Source organism: Lontra canadensis, unplaced genomic scaffold (assembly GCF_010015895.1).
Source record: "Lontra canadensis isolate GAN:19392208 unplaced genomic scaffold, GSC_riverotter_1.0 scaffold18, whole genome shotgun sequence".
In the NCBI taxonomy this organism is placed as follows: Eukaryota; Metazoa; Chordata; class Mammalia; order Carnivora; family Mustelidae; genus Lontra; species Lontra canadensis.
In genome coordinates, this window is record NW_022631012.1 from 9,005,069 (window position 1) to 9,023,687 (window position 18,619).

Here is an 18,619-nt window from a genome sequence, read left to right on the forward strand (position 1 = left end):
AGCACACCCCAACCTTGGCTCAACGTGACTCTGTCATCAACCCCACTCCAGTGAGTTCCCTGAGGCAGGGTGATGGGGCGGGATTGGAGTGACAAACAGCAGTAAGATCTTAGCGAAAGCCCCGGGAGCTGGGGGACGTGCCGCTAAGGAGGGACCGAGATGTCCCAATGCCAGGTGCTCGGGAAGGACCTCACTGCTTCTCAACACAGCATGGTGGGACCTGGCAGCCGCGAATACTCAAATTTCTCCACCCCACCCCCCAAGCCTTTCGTGGCACAGACCTGGCTTGTGTGTTGGGCGCGGGTGGCAATCTATCCATGGAGGACAAATTCCGTGCCTCAGACAAAACGAGGGTTCACACATCTAGCATCTGCACCACAGTCAGTACACCTGCAGATAGTCCTATGCCCATCGCTCTCCTGGGGTCTCTGCTGGGGGCCTGCATCCTGTGATTTTGCAGAACACAGCCCAGAGAGCAGGAGACTTTGAAAGTGGGTCCCACTGCAGCGTGGCCCAGCTCTCTGAGGCTTCCCCTTTAAAGCCTGGATGGAAAAAAAAAAAAAAAGAAAGAAAAAGAAAAACAAAACAAAACAAAACAAAAAACCCAAAACCACCAAGAAGAGGCACAGCCCCAGGCCAAACACTGCCACACTGTGAAGGTCAAGAGAGGGTCAGGAGAAAAACGGATATTGAAAGGCCACCTGGAGAGCAGGGCTGGGTCTGGGTCTCCGTCACCCCTCCCCACCCTGGCATCGTGCACCTGGGGGCGAGGGCGGGTGGGGGGGGGAGAGCGGAGGGTGGGGGCGGTGTCTGGAGGCGGGATGGTGGGAGGAGGCAAAGCCAAGGCTCCACTTTCCAATCAAAGGGATTTGGACTCCGGGGTGGTAAAGCCATAGGGAGCGCGGAATGGGGAAAGGTATAATATGGCCAGAAACTGCTTTAATAAAGCACAGGGCTGGGGCGGAGCTTCACTCTCCATCAATCAAAGGGCGACACCCCAGATCTCTCTGAAGATCAGCAAGACAGCGCGTGGGGCTGGGGCGGCTCTTTAATGGAATGACAGCTCTTTGAGCGAAAATACAGCCGGGTCTGCAGAACGGAGGTGGCTGCCTGGGAGGAAAATCCCCTAAGGAACCCGCACATTTCCCAGGTGATGAGAACGCCGAGCTGTTCCGAGCTGGGAAGCCTTGGAAAACAATTAGCCAGAGAAGCCAGATAACCTGTTGAAATTATGGCCCTGCACTTTACTGCTCTTAATAAATTTCCTGGCAGCCTCCTTCCACCGCAGAGTCCTGGTCTGTTTATACCTTTCCTAGTTGGGGGAATTAAGTCATCAAAGTTTCATCTACCTGTCTGACTTCAGTCGGAAGTGCAACTTACTTGCCTGGATACCTTTCAAAACTGCTGTCTACATAGATTATCATTTAATTTAGAGTGGAACGAGCACAAGGCTGCCTGTTTCTTGAGTCTCAAATGTCAGAATCTGCATTTACGAGTTCTGAATTTTCTTCCATGTTGCACACACTTTCGATGGTAATCACCATGGAGGTTTTGGAGAATTAAAAGAAACTGTGCTGAGATTTGCTTTTCATCTCCATGAGGGTAGCAAGGAGAATCATGGGCCCAGAGCTGCTTTTACTAGCCACGTTACTAGCCACAGCTGTTCTTCGTCTCTTCGGGCCTCAATTTTCTCATCTGTAAAATGGGGTGAGTGTGTCCACTTTGCTGATGTGAAGAAGAAATGAGATGAATGTAGGGAAAACCACTATCACAGCTCCTGAACACTCGGTAAATATTAGCTCTCCCCTCTTTGGTAAGAGATGCTGATTTGATGAATTTTTCCAGTTCAATCTGCATAGTGCTTTCATGTGGGCTGGTTTTCTGTAAATACTCTTTCATGGAGTGATTCCCCCTCCCCTCACCAAGCGCCCACGTCCCTGGAGTCCTTAAGTCATTTATTCTTGTAGGGTCTGAAATCCCAAAGGCAATTTACTGATTCACTTAAGGCTCTGTTTTCTCATGGAGTTTGAGGATTAAATGAGATAAATTATGAAAATCCTTTTGACCAGGATCTGGCACTTGCTAGGCACTGAATACATTAGCTATCATCAGCATTAACCTCCCAGCCCCGTTACATAACCTATATTCCTTCTCACCCCCAAATCACACATAGTCAGAGGGTTCCTGTCTCTGTGTGGGTGCTTGCATTCTGTTCTGTAGCTGGAAAGCTGATAGCCTTCCTTGCCAGGCCTGTTGACAGTCTTCTCATCCTCTTAGGCCACATCGGATGTCACGTCTTCCATAAAACTGACACGATCCTGTCCACACCAAAGTCTGAATCCAGATTTCCCTGGAAGTGTATGCCTCCCGCGAGCATGGACCACGGTCAGCCCTGAGTTTTGTGTACGCGCAGGACCTCGAGGGCAGAGTCCAAGCCTAGTCCACATCTGGGATTCCCTGCAGTGTTTTGTAATGTTTGACCTGAAGTAGCTGTTGGGCTACAGTTGAATTGCACTTTACTTTTGTTCTTCTTATTTCATGGATGAGGCAGAAGAGTGATGAAGTCCAGGGATGTTAGGTTTCTGTTAAAGCTCTTTTTCTATGGTGTCGCACACCGATTAACATGCAGCAAACTTAGGTATGTGGGCTGCTTTGGGGAGGGACAGTCACAAACAGCCAGATAAAGCTTCAGTGGAAAGGATGATAACTAAACATTAAACATTGAGGCAGGAACATCTTTCTTCCTCTTCCAGAGGACAGGGGCCATGCCTGATGACCTCTGAGAGGCTGGTGATTAGAGAGGCACAGGTATGATGTACAAAACTGGGCCACAAGCCCAGGAAGGAGCTTTTCATGCAAGCTGGAGAGACACCCGCCCACACTGCGAAGCAGAGAGCCCACTCAGGAGGTAGCCACCAAGTGCCAGGAACATAGGAAGTTCTCAAAAAATACTTCATGAATAAAGAGAAACTCAGCTTTCTCCTTTGGGTGGCCTTCAGTTACCTGGTTGGCTTCTTCATGCCTCAGTTTCTCCGGGTGTAAAATCAGTATGAACCGATGTTCTTTGACTACGTGAGAAGCAAAAATGACTGTGATCATGAAACATTCAGCATGCACGGTAAACAATCACTAGTGGAAACAAACATGGCTGTGGGCAAAGAAATCTCAATTGTTAAGACATTTACGAAGTAATCTCCGGTTTCTTTGGATACACCTAAAGAGCATTCATTAAATTTTTATTTTAGTACCATTGTTCGTAGGACTCAGTTTCCTTACAGGAAGTCAGGGAGCCCTCCAGTTCCCCACCTACAGTTGCTGAAAGGAACAAGTAATGCAAAGCACTTGCCTAAAATCCAAGGAATTATACAATAATAATAGTAATCATCTGTCACTAAAAGTCTTTCCATCTTAGTAGGTTGTAGTAATACATTTTCTCTTTACTTAAGTCTCTCTTTACTCTCTAAATAATGCATTACCCGTTGCATTTACAATTTCCTAGCCTGCTTCGTGTTTTAAATTAGAGTCTGGCCTGCCTACGTGAGCTAACACCTTTTACCTCAGGAACCATACCGGGCCATCTTTAACAACAGGACTTGGAGATTTATGGTTTGGGCTGCAAGGTGGAATGTCAGCAGTGCACAGCAATTCAGAAAAAGGATCCTCACACCTCATTTCTTCATTCAAATGAATTCAGTAAATATTTCTTGAGCATCGAGTCAGAGCCAGGCAATGTGTTACAAATACGATACTCTTCAGAAGGCCACACAGACATGGAAACTAATCATCGTAATAGAAGCAATAAAAGTTTTACTGAGGATCTGCAGAAAGTATCTCGGTAACATTCAGGTTGGAACGACCTCGCGTGGTTCGGGAGGAGGGCTGCGGCAGGCATCTTGGTGAGGTTGGTTGCTGATAACTGAAACCCTTCCAGCAGACCGAAAGGGATTTGATGTGGAAAGTTAGGGGCTTACAGAATTCTTCGAAGGGCTAGAGAAGCCATCCCTAGGCAGGCCTTCTTGGAGGACATCTCTGAACTGTGCTACAGAGCTGGCTCCCCGAAGAAGTTGTGAACTCAAAGATGGGAAGACACTCTGGCCTGTGGCACAGAATCACATTGCCCCAGCTGGAATCCATGGTCACAGGATGGATGACCCTCACACAGCCTCTCGATACCCAGGAAGCAAAGGGCCATTCTTGCAGGAAATCAAATGCCTCTGCTGCCTTGTTTGCTGCCAGAAGCATGCCCGGTCCTCGGTTCCACCCCGCGGCATGTTCTGCCTGATCGGTAGGCACTGGGCCTCCCGTGGAACCACGGCTGTGAGGGACGGCGGGAAGTGTGGTCTTCAGGATGAGCACTGCCGTGCAGTAGGGCCTGTGCAGGAGGGAGGGATGGGTGTGAGGCAGCCAATCTCCAGTTCCCGCCTTGAAGTCTTCATAGAGAAAGAGCTGCTGGATCCGGGCCTGGAGGGACGAATGAGGAGCCACAGATGAAGGGCGCTTTGAGCGGCTCTGTTTATTGTGTGTTACCATGGGACAGAGCTGGGACAGGCACAGCTGGCCCAATTAAGTAAAAGTAATTTGGAAATAACAGTAGCACGGGATAGAAAGCTGGGAACAGCAGGACATGAAGAGGGAGGGGCACAGGGGAGTGGTTCTGGGGGGCTTGGGGTTTTTGACTTTAGGCTATTAAATAGGAGGGAGCCACGAGAAGGTTTTAAAGAGTGTGCGTGTACCTGTGTGTGTGTGAGCATACGTGTGTGCATGAGTATGTGTGCTAACGTAGGGGCAAGGATTAATTTTCCTTGACTGCCGGATATGTTTTCTACAGTGGAGTGCTGGTAAATGTTGAACAACCGCCTCTTCAGAGGGGAAAGAAGAAGTTTCTGTCTGTAGGCCATCCTGATTTCTGTGTTTTAAACGCTTTCCGCATGGCCTATGTCAAACTACCAAGTTGTATCACTCGACATGGCGTTGGGGAGAGGTGTGGATGGTGGGCCCTCGGGAGCTGGCCTAACCTGGCTCTGGAACCCTTGTATATGTCATGGAAGTTAATTCTCAAGACAAGTCCCTAAGATGTGGAGTGGTTCCATTTCATGAATGGTGAAGTCAAGGCCTAGAGAGATCAGTATTTACACAACCGATTAGCGCTTAAACCTGGTCTTAGATCCAGGTCTGCCTGTTTTCACAACCAGTGTCTTTCAACAAGACTATGCTGCATCTGGAAGAGTAGCATATATCGTCTGATCTCCATTCCAGCTCAAGTCCTTCGGCAGGATAGAGCAGTAGCTGGTACGGTAATGGGAAAGAGTTCTAGACAATATATAGGCAAATCGGTATGTATGTGTTCCAATCAAATTTTATTCACCAGCGCAGGTTCTGGGTCTGTATAGTATAGAGGCGGTTTGGAAGGAAGCACAGTCGGAGGTAGACCATTGAGAAAGCTAGTGAACAGGCTGGATGAGAAGCAAGGGGCTGAGCCAAGGCTAGATATCGGGAAGCAGGGACAGATTGGGTTCAGTGGCTAGCCTTCCAGCATATCAGATGGGGATGGGTGGGAGGAAGGGGCAGAGTTGTAAATGGAAAGGCAAGGATCATTTCCAGGTTTCTATTTTGTAGCTGTGAACATGGTGGGGCCATTGGCCAGGACAGAATCATGAGAAGCAAGTTTCTTAGGAGAAAGCTTTTGCTTCCAGTTGGAGCATGTTGAGTCCAAAGGGTCTGTGGAAAGTTCAAGTGGGGACGATCTGTGGGAAAGTGGAAATGCACGTGCCTGGGAGATAGCTCTGAGCTGGAGATTATGAGCAAATCTCTCTGGAGATGGTAGCTGAAATCTTGGCTGTGAATGAACTTGCCCAAGAATCTGGGGAGGTCTGAGGATAAGCTAATAAAGAGGCTCGGGACACAGGGATGGTCGCAAGGAGAACCCACTCAGAATCATGATTCCATAGGCAAGGTGAGAACGTTGCCAGCATGAGAAGGAGGGGTCAGCTGGGTTGGATGCTGTGATGAAATGCCCACATCACGCTTCAAGAATGAAGGACAATTTGGGGGGCCCAGGGCGCTCAGTCGATTAAACATCCGTCTCTTAATTTTAGCTCAGGTCATGATCTCAGGGTTGTGGGATTGAGCCCCGGGTTGGACTCCATGCTTAGTGGAGAGTCTGCTTGGGATTTTCTACTCCTCCCCTACCTCAAATAATAAATAAATCTTAAAAAAGAAAGGAAAGGAGAAAGAAAGAAAGAGAAATAAATAAATAAATAAATAAAAGAAGGACAATTTTCCCAACCTCTGCAAATACTTCTCAAAGATTGTCCCCAGCTGTCAGCCCCCTTTGGGGATTGCCTTACTGGAAGAGAACTGCCCAGTCCTGGGTCCCACCTTCTCCTCAAGGGTAGCCAATACCATCCCTGCTTTCTTGCTCTGCCTTCTGTGGGTACTGAACCCAAGGGCCCTGTCAAACAAAGGGCCTGCTTGCTCATCTCCAACTTGAGTGTGTTTTTGGGGAGACTGGCATGGGATAGAGGCTTTCTCCTCATATCCTCTATCCCATGACGTTGTTGTTCAAGGGTGATCAGAACCAGACCAACCTATTCATTCATCCCATCCTAAAACAAACAGGTGGGGAATGAAAACCAACACTCTGGTGTCTTACTGACTGAATAAAGCTTTATTTTAATGCAAAATAAAACGAGAAAAATTTATATATTCGTATATAACAACATCCAAAATGTTTTCTGTGGTACAAATGGGATCATCCTAAAAAGTCTGTAAGAAATTCATTCTCCGCCCCCGTATGCCAAAATACGATTTCACATAATTTATCTTCAGAACTTATGAACAGACTTGGTGTCATAAAAGCACAGGAAAACACTAGAAGAAGTGACTGTATAAACAGTAGGGCTTGTTTTTATGTTCCAGTAGTAAACAGCACGGCAGTCCACATCGAGGGAAGAGAACACTCTCCCAGAGCCGAGTCAGGAGACAGTCTTTGGGGTTCACTCGGCACTCCAGGCTGGTGAGTTAAGCCCATCTTTAAAAGTCAGGCGCTGTGTGATTCTACTACTATTTAAGGACATGAGGGAGAAGAGAGTTTCCCTTAGAAGTAGTAGCTGCATATCAGATTCTAGGCTTATTTTAGATATCTACCTTTTATTCTCCTTTTTTTCAGAGAGGTGACTTTGTAGGGATGCCTTACGGAGACTCTCCTTTCTGGTCTCATTGTGGCATCATTTCCCACTAAGTCTGTGCAAACTGGGAGTGCAGAGAAATACTCCTGTGGCTGTTTCTGGATCCAACTCCCTCCCGCCTAATTGCATGAAATCTGGACTTTTTGTTGCTCCTGGACTCAGAAAGCAGTAGGGTGTCTACCCAATTTAGCACCAATTTGAAGGCGGTTCATTGCGGATTTCAGAGTTTCATGCCTATGGGAATTTTATAGACACACATTCTTATCCAAACTCTGCAGATCTCTCTATCCCCCTGAAAGGCTGAAATGTTTCTCCAAAGAAAGCAAATGCTGGGGTTATAGGTTATAGGAACAAATAATATTTAAAGGCTGGGTCTTTATGCATATAGACTCTACTCACCTTGTCAGGTGCATTTCCTTATGAAGACAGTTCAACAAGTTCAGGAGTCTTTAAAGGAAATAATGAACCACGTCTTGATTTTATTTAGTTGGTGACACAAGCAAAGCTACAAGGAAGTCACATACATCCTTTATCGGGCAGCAGGCACAGCTTGCTCCATGGGGTGACAGTGGATCTGTGGGTCTCACCACGCTCTTGATTATAAGATCTTTGCTCCCTGCTGTTCTGTGGGGTCAATGCATGTTGACCTACAAATCTAAGAATAATGAACTTCACGGTAATTTTATTTTTCAATTTTTGTTTGTTACTCAATTATGATTTAAGAAGTCACGCCTGTCTTTGAGATTGGCTTTCATCCACTGATGCAATATTGTGGGGAAGGAATTTTCTTCCAAGAGCGATATTGCCACAGTCCAATGGCACATGGGATTAACAAGATGCAGAGTTTTCCTCCCTGGCAGAGGACTGAATTCTCCTGCACCTCAAAGTTTTCAATGGTCTGCTCCCTTTCCTATCTCTCCTCCTGCAGAAAGGTATAAAACAGAGCTCCTTAAAATATCTAGTGACTCCAGGCCAAAACATCCTTTCAAGGCCTCGATGACCCAGCGGTCAGATCAGGAGCCAGTGGGTGCGTGTTGTTGGGCTTGCAGCCCACTGTGTCACTCTGTTCCTGGGGTTATTATATTCTTTTTTTTTTTTAAATCTAAGTTTTTAATTTTATTTATTTGTTTGACAGACGGAGATCACAGAGAAGCAGGCAGAGAGAGAGGAGGAAGCAGGCTCCCTGCTGAGCAGAGAGCCTGATGCGGGGCTCGATCCCAGGACCCTGGTACCATGACCTGAGCCGAAGGCAGAGGCTTTAACCCACTGAGCCACCCAGGCGCCCCCTGGGTTCATTATATTCTGAGCAACAAGCAAACACCTGATTGAGTCTTTCCAAGGCTATAAATTAACGGAGAACTACCTCCTGCTACTGATTCCAGCCTGGTCTTCTAAATATTCTAAACAACCTGCTCTCCTAGAGACTGGGCAAGAGTTCTGCAACTTCTGGGTGGTGACAGAGGAAGGCTGGGACACAGGCATTTATAAAGCTTACCTTCAACCTGCTCTCAGTTATGGCATGGCTTGACACAGCCTCTGTTGCACATAAGGTAGCTTCTTTTGGGCAGGGTCAAATAGGGCATGCGTTATATACGTCAAGCAAGAAAAGAAGATGGTTATAATCTACTTTTTATTCACTTTAACAGTACCTTCTCATCCCTGGCTGCCCCCTAGGATTGACAAGTAAGTGTTCTATTGACTTTGTATAAACACAAAATCATGCTTCGAGCGGCTTGCCCAGAGCCTGGAAGCTGGAGGTACTGTGCTCCCAAGGTGGCTACATGGTCAAAACATGGGCATTCTTCCTACAACAGCCCCTACTCCGACATGGACAGAAATCTCCCTTTCTCGCACTGCCTCTGGCTGCCCCTCGTGTGGACTTGGACTTAATCCAGAAGGAGACTCTGGCTTGACTACATCCAATAGCCTGGAGAAATTTGGTTAAACTCTGCAACAGATTGAAGAGCTGATTTTTAATGCTCCCCAACACGTTACCTTTCCCTCACTTCATCATTTTCTTCTGGAAAGTTTATTTAGTTTGAGGGGAAAGTGTCATTTAGCATGTGGAGAAGCCCCATAACTCCCCTGCATTCCACCTCTGGGGGAGCTGGGCACAAGGCCCTCGGCCTCCTTGCGCAAACTGCAAACAGTATAAGGTGCTCGCTTACGAGAGACGGCAGATGGCCAAACCCCGCTTGACAGTCTGTTTTTAAGATGGCCATAACTAAATTGCAGTTTAGAAAACGATATCTCTTAAAGTCCAGTAAATAACAACCATTCAGGTCTAAAACCAGCGGTTGCTTCATTCCTGGTAATGCAACTCTATTTTAAATTAAAAAAAAAAAAGACTAAACTGGGTTGGATACTCTGTATATTCCATAATACCATAATTTATTAAACCCTGTCCATCAGGGGTATTCTAATCTCAGCCACAATATGTCTACGTTGAACTCAAGACTTTTTGTTTTGTTTTGTTCGGAGGGAATGGAGAAGGAGCAGCAAAGGCTTAAAGTCTAAGCGTCCCCGAACAATTCAAGCTTGCTGTTTTGCTGGTCCTCAGTCTTTTGTTGTGTGCTCATTTGGGTCAGGCTGGAAGCTTTAGAAGTCCTGCTGGAATAAGTAGAAAATCACTGCAAAGCTCAAAGGAAACATGATGGGTTTTGGAGGGGGAGGGTGTTGGCTTTTCAAAGCCATGAGACCTTCCAATTGGAGATGCTGGCCTTGGTGTTGCCCTGATGTTTGTGACTGAAATACAGCAGATAAATAATGATCTGGTTTCATGCCTCTTTTCCTTTCCCTTCTGACTTTTTTTTTCCTTTTATTTCCTTCCCCATCAAACTTTCCAGAAAGCATTTTTATCGTACGTTCTCCATTCTGGTAATCACATGCCTTCACACACACACATACACACACATGTGTGCACGCACAAACACACACACACGGTCAGTCACTGCCACCTTCCACCTCCTGGTTATCAACACTAAAGGCCACAGTCAGCCCCTCCCTGTCCCCGGTGCTGATGGCACTATTGGACACTGATTGTGCAATGAATTGGCGTCTCCAGAGCATTGCTTCCTGTGTAACCTAACCAGCAGGATCTCCTTTTCCCAACTACATTTTAGCCCTCAAGTAGGAGCCTGAAAGTAGAGGCCCGGGGTTACGAAAATTACAGGCAGGAGATTTGGGGATGATTCTGAAACCTGATCTCTCAGTGGTGTTTTGCCTGGGACTTGCGGGGAAGGAAGGTGAGGACCACGGGATTTTGGGCCCTCTTTAACCTGGTCCACAGAATATATTCCTTCTGGAAGCCCTGACTGGCTTTGCACGGTCTCCCAGGACATTACTACTGCATTCGTATCTTATTTTCTTCTAATATAAAAAGTAAGAAAAAGTAATTCTGCCAAATGAGTGGTACCGGGAGCCTGATAAATTCTGCAAATAGGGAAATGCAGCCTTCCTCTGGGTATAAACATTTCAAGGAAATCGCGAGTCATGTTTGCTGTTGTTTTGTTTTCCCAATGGAAAAAAAAAAAAAACAAAAAAACCTACTCATTTAAGATGCTCGTATTTGCAGCCACTCTTCAGACTTAACAGCTTTCCTAAGGGGGCTGAGCCCGAGCCTCAGAGACTGCCTCCGCGCGGCCAATTCCGTGGGGCTCCTGTGCACCAAAGAGGCCCTGTGTGCAGCGTCTCCATTGTCATTTGCCGGTTTAACTGCCGCGCTCACCGAACTGAATGATCCTAAACGTCTTCCGACTCTCAGGCAGTAACTGTAAGACCCCGTCCTCCCTCTTCCTCGGGATCCCCCGCCCTCCTGTCCCCTCCTCTTTGCCTCTGGCCAGCAGTCAAGTGTTGCAACCTCGGTGAGGAAAACCCATCCATCCCGTGGAGAAGTCTGAACAGGAGGAAGTCCTGAAAGTCTAGGAAGGGCAAAGGTGATGTCACACGTGTCCCTCCCTGGGCCGGGCTGAGCTTGGCGCGTTCAGCTACACGGCTGCAGTCATGGGGCTCTTCTGCCTGGGATCCTGGGCTCGGTAGGGATACCGGTCTGGGCTGCCCCCTCGGGGGCCTGGTCTACCCATTTCTGGATTGGCGGGCACTCTGTGGTGCTGAGGGGGGGAAGGTGGAACATCTTGTCGGAAGGGTCCTTTGTGCTGGGGGGCTGGCGGAGGAGGGTAATACTGAGGATACCGGAGGTCTGCGACCCTCAGATCTGGGGCGCGAGGGTAGCTCCCTTTGGGAGGACGCACAGGATGAACCCCCGGGTAATATGGAAGCTCCCTTTCCTTGTAGAGCGCTCGAGGTGTGGCCGTCAGGTAGTCTACGGGACCGGCTGGTCCTCCCCTGCAAAGAGAAGAACACATACGTCAGCAGCTACTAAGCCAGCCAGCTGAAGACCCCATTCCTCAGCCTCCCGTGTAGTTTGGTGTGGTCACGGACGAGGCCTGGCCCATGGGGTGTGAACTGAAGTGAGGTCCGCCCTTAAAAAGAAGAGGTGGAACTGTCTTCTTCCTCCCTCTCCTTCCTTTTGGCTGTGGGAGCCGCCATTTTAAACTACACGGAGGAAGCCACGTGCTGAGGAAGGTCCAACAACAAGAGGGCAAGGGCCCATGTCCTTGGCACCGTGGAACCCCATGTCAGCCAGGACGACTGATACTCAGATTGGTGCCCGAGAGAGAAGTCTACATCCACCTGGCTTAGAGCACTGTGTGTCGGCCTTCCGTGCAGTGGCCATACTGGTTCTGTAAATAAACAAGGCTGACTTCAGCTCTCCTGAAGCGGGATGGTTTGACCCCCTCCTCGGTACGACCCTCCCATGACAGAACCATGTCACAGACATGGCGGTAGAAGTGTACGGGTTATTCAGGCTTATAACGTTCCCCGCTTGGTCTGTGGGGTGCTGTTGACATGAGCCATGGTCTCGGTCTAACTCTGGTTAGCTTCTCTCACATTCCCCATGTGCCCTCCCCTCTCTACAGTCTCTAGAGAAAGTCCTAACCCAGAGCTGGGAATTAGCCACCTAGAACCTCGAGGTAAAGCAATTCTATCACCAAGCCGAGAAGCACGCTCTGGGGCCGGAAGAAACGCTCAGAGCAAGCGACCGACCCTGTCTGGATGTCTCTACGAAGACAACAAGCATCCTCTGACCCATTTGCTGAAACAGAAGCCGTCCGTCTCTAAACTGTGTACAGATGACTGCATCTTGTCTAGCCTGGGGTTAAACAGATGAGTTCTGTTTGCAGCTCTTAAAATCCCATAAACCTTCTGTGTTCATACTCGCCGCTATCATCGCCCAATCCTTCCCACTTTCTACTAGTCTCCCTTCTGTAATTTTTTAAAAGAAAAAAAAAAAGCAACAATCATAATTAATGAAAAGCTCTTCAATGTCAGAATCCAAATTGGGAGAGCACTTGAAAGCAATGACAGACCTCTAAGAATACAGTGTCTGTGGTTAATCAAGCACCGTCAATGAGGGTCAAAATCACCCTGTAATCTGCAGAGTTTGGTGTTAAAACAGCTCTGTAAGTTCCCCCAAATCAGTGAAGGTTTGACAGGCTCCAAGTTCAGGTGGCTGTGGAAAGTAGCATGTGAGCATGGTCAGGAGGCTGAATGATAGCGCTCTCTTTCTACTTTTTGATGTCTTAATCGGGCTATGTATAATAATGAAAGATCCTCGAGCTTGGGGTAATTTAGCTGGAGTTTTCAGATAAAAAAATTAAATTGTGTACAAGTTATTATAACATCAACTGCTATTATTCAGTGCAGTTTGCCTTGCTCTCTTTTAAACTGTCCATGACAAATGGAGCACACACGCAAAATCTCACTCTAGCCCTGGGAAATAAAGGATTGGGGTTACATCTTCCCTTTCCTTTTGAATTTTATTTTTGATTTAGAAAACTTCCAGCATTCATTATCTCTTTTGTCCTAAAATATTTTAAGCTCCCCTCCTCCCCGCCCCCCATGTCTATTTCCTTTCGGTTCATGTTAGAGATTTCCGAAACACTTAAAAAAATATTCTAAACCTGTGCTTTCTCTCGAAACCCACTGAAGCTGTTTCTCTGCATGAAGTGAAACATGTGGTTTTTCTGCACTCATTTTAAGCCCTTGGGATAAATCACAGACATTCGCAACACACAAACATTATCTGCCTTAAAATGAACAACCAACCAACGGTCCCTCCGGACCCTCTTAGCGGGAATGTTTCCTGTTTAAAATGGAAAGAGAAAAAGGAGGAATTCCAGGCCTTGGACTTTTAGGGTCCTGGGCTCTCCGCGGAGATTCCTCTCCTTTAAAACAGAACATTATAGAAGACAGGCACACCTTGTGTTTTTTTTTATTTTTAATTTTTTTATTTTTGAAGAGACAACCCAGACCAAGTGGTGACAGGGCAGAATCCACCATGAATGTCGCTGTGACCACACAGGGGTGGGGTGGGGTGGGGCAGCCAGTTTATCTCTTCTCCCACACCTCACCCCTGCGACTCCTTCACCTCTCCCAGCAAGGGACAGGCGGGCTTCTTCCCATGGGCGATTGGGAAGAACTCTGAGGGTTTTGTGGACCCATATCCTTTCCTCTGATGGGAGGTTTTACAGCTGGGAGTTTGCTTACATGTGGCAGAAACCAAGTGAGGTAGCTGTTCTTTGTCAAGAAATGAAATCATGGAAACTGTCTTTTCCCGGAGAACTCATCAAAACAGTTATTGTTTTTAATTTTTCATAGAGAAGAAAAACAATGAGCTGGCCTATGAAAACACTGTTAAGGTTCAAAGAGTGATGGAAGAATTTTCCTTCTTTGATGGCGGGGGCGCTGCTATTGTTTAGAATAACTTTTTCCTCAAAACCCAGCATTTTTGGGTTTTGCCAGAGTGACTTCTAAGGGCAGGTGAATATTGTGTGCGTGTATGTGCACACACAGAGAACCCTGGCACACACACACACAAGAATGATTTTTAAACAGGAAAAAAAAAAAAGCCCTTCTCATTAACTTGATAGGAAAAAGAAAGAATAAGGAGCTGAATATTTAGCTTTGTTGATCTTGAGTTTCCCTTTTGTACATTTGGGTGAAATTTAGTGTTTGTAGGAAAGCACAAAAACCAGTCCATTCTGGGGCCCAAGAAATGCTTATGGAAGTGACCGATGTTGCATGTTTCCGGTTACCGGTCAACTTTGAGAAATCCCGGGGCAGCTTCCTCCAGAGACTATGATGAAAACAAGGACCCGAATGGCAAATATATCAGTACTTCCAGACCCCTCATTCTGCAGGTGACCTCATGAGTTTTATTGAATGTGTTACTAATTTTCCTAAAAAAAAAAAAAACAAAAACACTTTTCCATTGAAAAATCTTACTCAGGAACCATATTTACCTAAGGAAGAAGGAACTAGTCTGTTTTTGTTTTCTTTATAATATACCTCTTTGAGGAAGCGATCATGAAAATATCTATACTTCTAAAATTTTGGTTATTTTTTTCACATTTTTCATTGTTTACTTTTTTCCTATTTTATTCTTTAAAAGATTTTATTTATTTATTTACTTGACAGAGAGAGAGAGAAAGAGAGAGACCATAAGTAGGCAGAGAGGCAGGCAGAGGGAGAAGGGGAAGCAGGCTCCCCGCCAAGCAGAGAGCCCAGTGCGGGACTCAATCCCAGGACCCTGGGATCATGACCTGAGTGGAAGGCAGAGTTTTCACCCAACCCACTGAGCCACCCAGGCACCCCTTCCTATTTTATTCTTGATTAGGATTGTTTTTGGAGACCAAAGGCTTCAGCTTTTGCTTGGAAAACTCGTAGGAACTATCTCAGTTACGCAGTTTCCAATCACATAGATGAGGACACCGGCAATAATGAATGCTAACCTTTAAGCCGAAACGTGACAAGGCTGTATGGTGCTGATATGTGAAGAAACAATAACAATCACTTTCTTTACATGAGATTTTTCTCTTTTTGCCAGCCTAGTATGTCACTGGTTTTCATTAAACAGAAAAGGGTCTGAAAACCAGACACTAAGCGGGTCAGGGAGCCAGCCCCCAGGTTCCAAGTCTTCACGCTATGGAAGGATGCAAGGCACGTGCCTACATTTGCTAAGGCAATCCTGTATGGGGAAAGGGCTCAGTATTGGAAAGACTGAGTCACTGGCAAAACTTTTTAGCTGGGAATGAGGTGGTTATACTTACTGGAATAGAAGATGGGCCATGAACAATCCTGAATACTCCTATCGGTCCCTGCTCTCTCTTCCTTCCCTCCTGGATTACAAAGAAAATCTGTTTTTTTCTGCATTCATCCCAGTAGGTCATTCTCACTTCATGTGGGCGAAAGACCAGTTATGGGGGCACCTGGGTGGCTCAGTGGGTTAAAGCCTCTGCCTTCGGCTCAGGTCATGATCCCGGGGTCCTGGGATCGAGCCCCGCATCGGGCTCTCTGCTCAGCCGGGAGCCTGCTTCCCTTCCTCTCTCTCTGCCTGCCTGCCTCTCTGCCTACTTGTGATCTCTGTCTGTCAAATAAATAAATAAAATCTTTAAAAAAAAAAAAAAAAAAGAAAGACCAGTTATGTACTAGCTAGAGCACAAACATCTTGAAAGAACCGAGTCTTATATATGCAGTGATCGCCCTCAAAGCTCAGCACATGGCTTTGCACACCCTAGGTGCTCCATAAATGTGTGTTGAATTTGTTAATGAGGGTTTAAAGTGAAGAGAAAACCCATAAACATGTACAATAAAAGATGGTCAGAAGTGTGGAAGGAGTGGAAATAGGTCGGTGGATAAAAAAATAAAAGGAGGTAGCAGATTCTCACTGAGAGCCAGAGACTGGCAAAGGTCAAGGTAAGACTGGTCTCTATTTCCTCTTCCCTGTTTAATTGAGAAATAATTGACATACATCACTTTATAAGTTTAAGTTGTACAGCATGATGGTTTGATTTACAGCTATTATGAAATGATTACAATAGTTCTAGCTAACATCCATCTTCTCATATAGACATGATGAAAAGAAAAGAAAGAAGAATAAAGGGGAAAAAATTCTCCTTGTGATAAGAGCGCTTAAGATTTACACTCTTAACAGCTTTCCTATATATCATACGGCCGTGTTAGCTACAGTCATCACGTTCTACATTACGTGTATATTACACGGTCTCTAATTTTTAAAGAAGGAAAGGGGGAAGGAAAACAAGATGGTGGGCTGAAAAAAGGGGTTGGATTGGGTCTAACAAGGAATAACTATAAACCTTATCAGGGCATAGGTTATTGTATTTGTCTCGTTTGCTCAGAACAGAAGTATCCTCTGTTGTCTTCTACAGTACTTGAAACATCGGTGTGTGCTTAGTAAATCTTGGGCTCACATTTAATTGCCTTGACTTACCAGTGAGGTCAATGTGACTAAGTAGTACAGGTTAAGTATATTCATTCAAGAATCAGTTAAGGACTGTGTTTATTATCATCCAGCAAAGAAATTTTCTTTCTTTCTGTCATAAACACAATGATCTAGGAACACCGTAAAGTATCCAATTAAAAATACAATTCACAGGATCTCAAATGAAGGCCTCAGGGAGAGAATATCAAAGGTGACAGACAGCCAGGGGCTATCACCACGGTTTCAAGCACTGGGACTTGAGGAATGATGACCACGAATAAGAGGTAGAGGTGATGTCCAGTTCCCTTCTGTCACAGCACTTCCCAACTTTTTCTTTACCGGAACACACATGATGGATGGCTCTCATATAAGCCGCTTGAGCCTCAGAGAGGCAGAAGCTAGGATTATGCAAACTTCCCTACCACCTGTGGGAACACAGCGCCCTTCCCTCCCACTCAAGAAAGAACAAGGCGATTCAAGGGAGTGGGAGCAACATTATTGAGGGAGAAAACTCAAGTCTGTTGTAATTTATCAAAATAAATTATTTGCAACCTTCAGTTCAAGTATCAGTAACAAATCCTTGCAATACAGAGCTGATCATAATTCACCTACGTGTCTCCACGCCGAGCTTAAGAACCATCACTGTCTCTCATCCAACGAGCTCCCTTTAGGGGAAGGAATGGCCGGTGAGGTTAAAGAACAACAGGGAGAAACAACTGAGCTTGAGACACATTTAGGGACTAGAAGAGAGTCTGCTTTGAGAAGGGATACATTTAGCAGGCATAAAAATAAGGTACGCAGTAAAACGTGTGAAAGTCATAAAGAATTTACGAGAAGAGGCGAGTATGTCCACCTTCGGCACAAGCATGGGATTCCTCGCTCAGGGAGAAGCTTCTGAAAGGCAGAATCTTGTTCCCCTTAATTTCTGTAAAATACCCTGCGTGCTGTTAGCCACGAGCCCAAAGACAGTTTCTTAACTTTTCCCAGGCAGCCTTTGTGGATTTCCTTTTTTGGTAAGAACCGGTGGTGCCCAAATCTGGGGTTCAGATGGGAGGAAGTAACATGATGGGAAACTCAGGGCGCTCCGAGAGGGACTCGTACCCCTTGGCAGAAAGTCGACACCTGGCGAAGCCATCGTCCTGTCAGGCATGCCAAGCACGCATTACTCAGCAGCTGAGCTGATGCTGACGCTTTGCGGTACAGTTCTTCTGCAAATATGGCAAAGCTAAAAGGAGATCAGCACAAAGGAACAGTATCGTGGGCGCTGGAGTTGCCCGTGTGATGTAGCCAGAGAAGCTTTTAGTCTGTGTTTGGAATTCCTTCTGTGTCAGGTTTCTACTTACCAGCCCTTCACCCTTTATTCCGGCATGAAGGCGGTCCCCCAGGATTAGCAGAGCCCTCTGCCATGTGTATTACGTAGCTCTGATTTCGGCACATTTCACAGAATCATAAAATATAAAATATAACGATCATTTGACGGCCGGCATTACAGAAAGGATTTTGGAAAGGAGAAAAAAAAAAATCTTTTCATCGCTCACGTTTCCCATTGCGTTATGAAGAGCGGGCTCCTACTCTTTGTTGAGAATCGGAGTGGGAAGAGAAGGATTGGGAGAGGCTTTTGGCCCTGGTTAACACCAAGGAAATGTTTGCGAAGAAAATGAAGGTGGAATGATAATGACTCAGGGCTCAGAAGACATGTCTAAAATGGCTTAAGACAGTAACGTTGATCGCCCACATTTAATGCCTTTTTTGTGTCTTTTTCAAAAGTGACTATAAACACAAGAGTTTAGTTATATCCCAACTGTTTGCGCCATCCCATCCCATGAAGATGGGATCTGATGCAACCCTGTGGCAGATGTTATCTGGAAAAGGGTCCCTAAGAGTGTTTCATCCTACCCCATCAGATGACGGGAGGTATTCCCTAAAAACGGTCCTGCCCAAATAATTTCCTTTATGAGGGGGTGTGACTTGCTAGTGGGTGCCTAGGACCATCAGAAAGAGCTGCACAAAAGCAGAGGTGGAGAAGGAAGCCCGTGGAAAGCCAGACTGTTGTGAGTGGCCACAAAGAAGTCATGAAATCCATCTGAGC

The 18,619-nt window shown here is 46.2% G+C and overlaps 1 protein-coding gene across 1 annotated transcript in view; it reads right to left on the reverse strand.

The window, feature by feature from the left end:
• Positions 1–11,121: 11,121 nt before the first annotated feature.
• The window catches only part of PARD3B (par-3 family cell polarity regulator beta), a 1,020,734-nt gene continuing 1,013,236 nt past the window's right edge, over positions 11,122–18,619 (reverse strand). Inside the window, exon 23 of the mRNA XM_032859992.1 lies at positions 11,122–11,531. Coding sequence (XP_032715883.1) covers positions 11,174–11,531 — 358 coding nt within the window. The 3' untranslated portion in view covers positions 11,122–11,173. The remainder of the gene's footprint in view (positions 11,532–18,619) is intronic.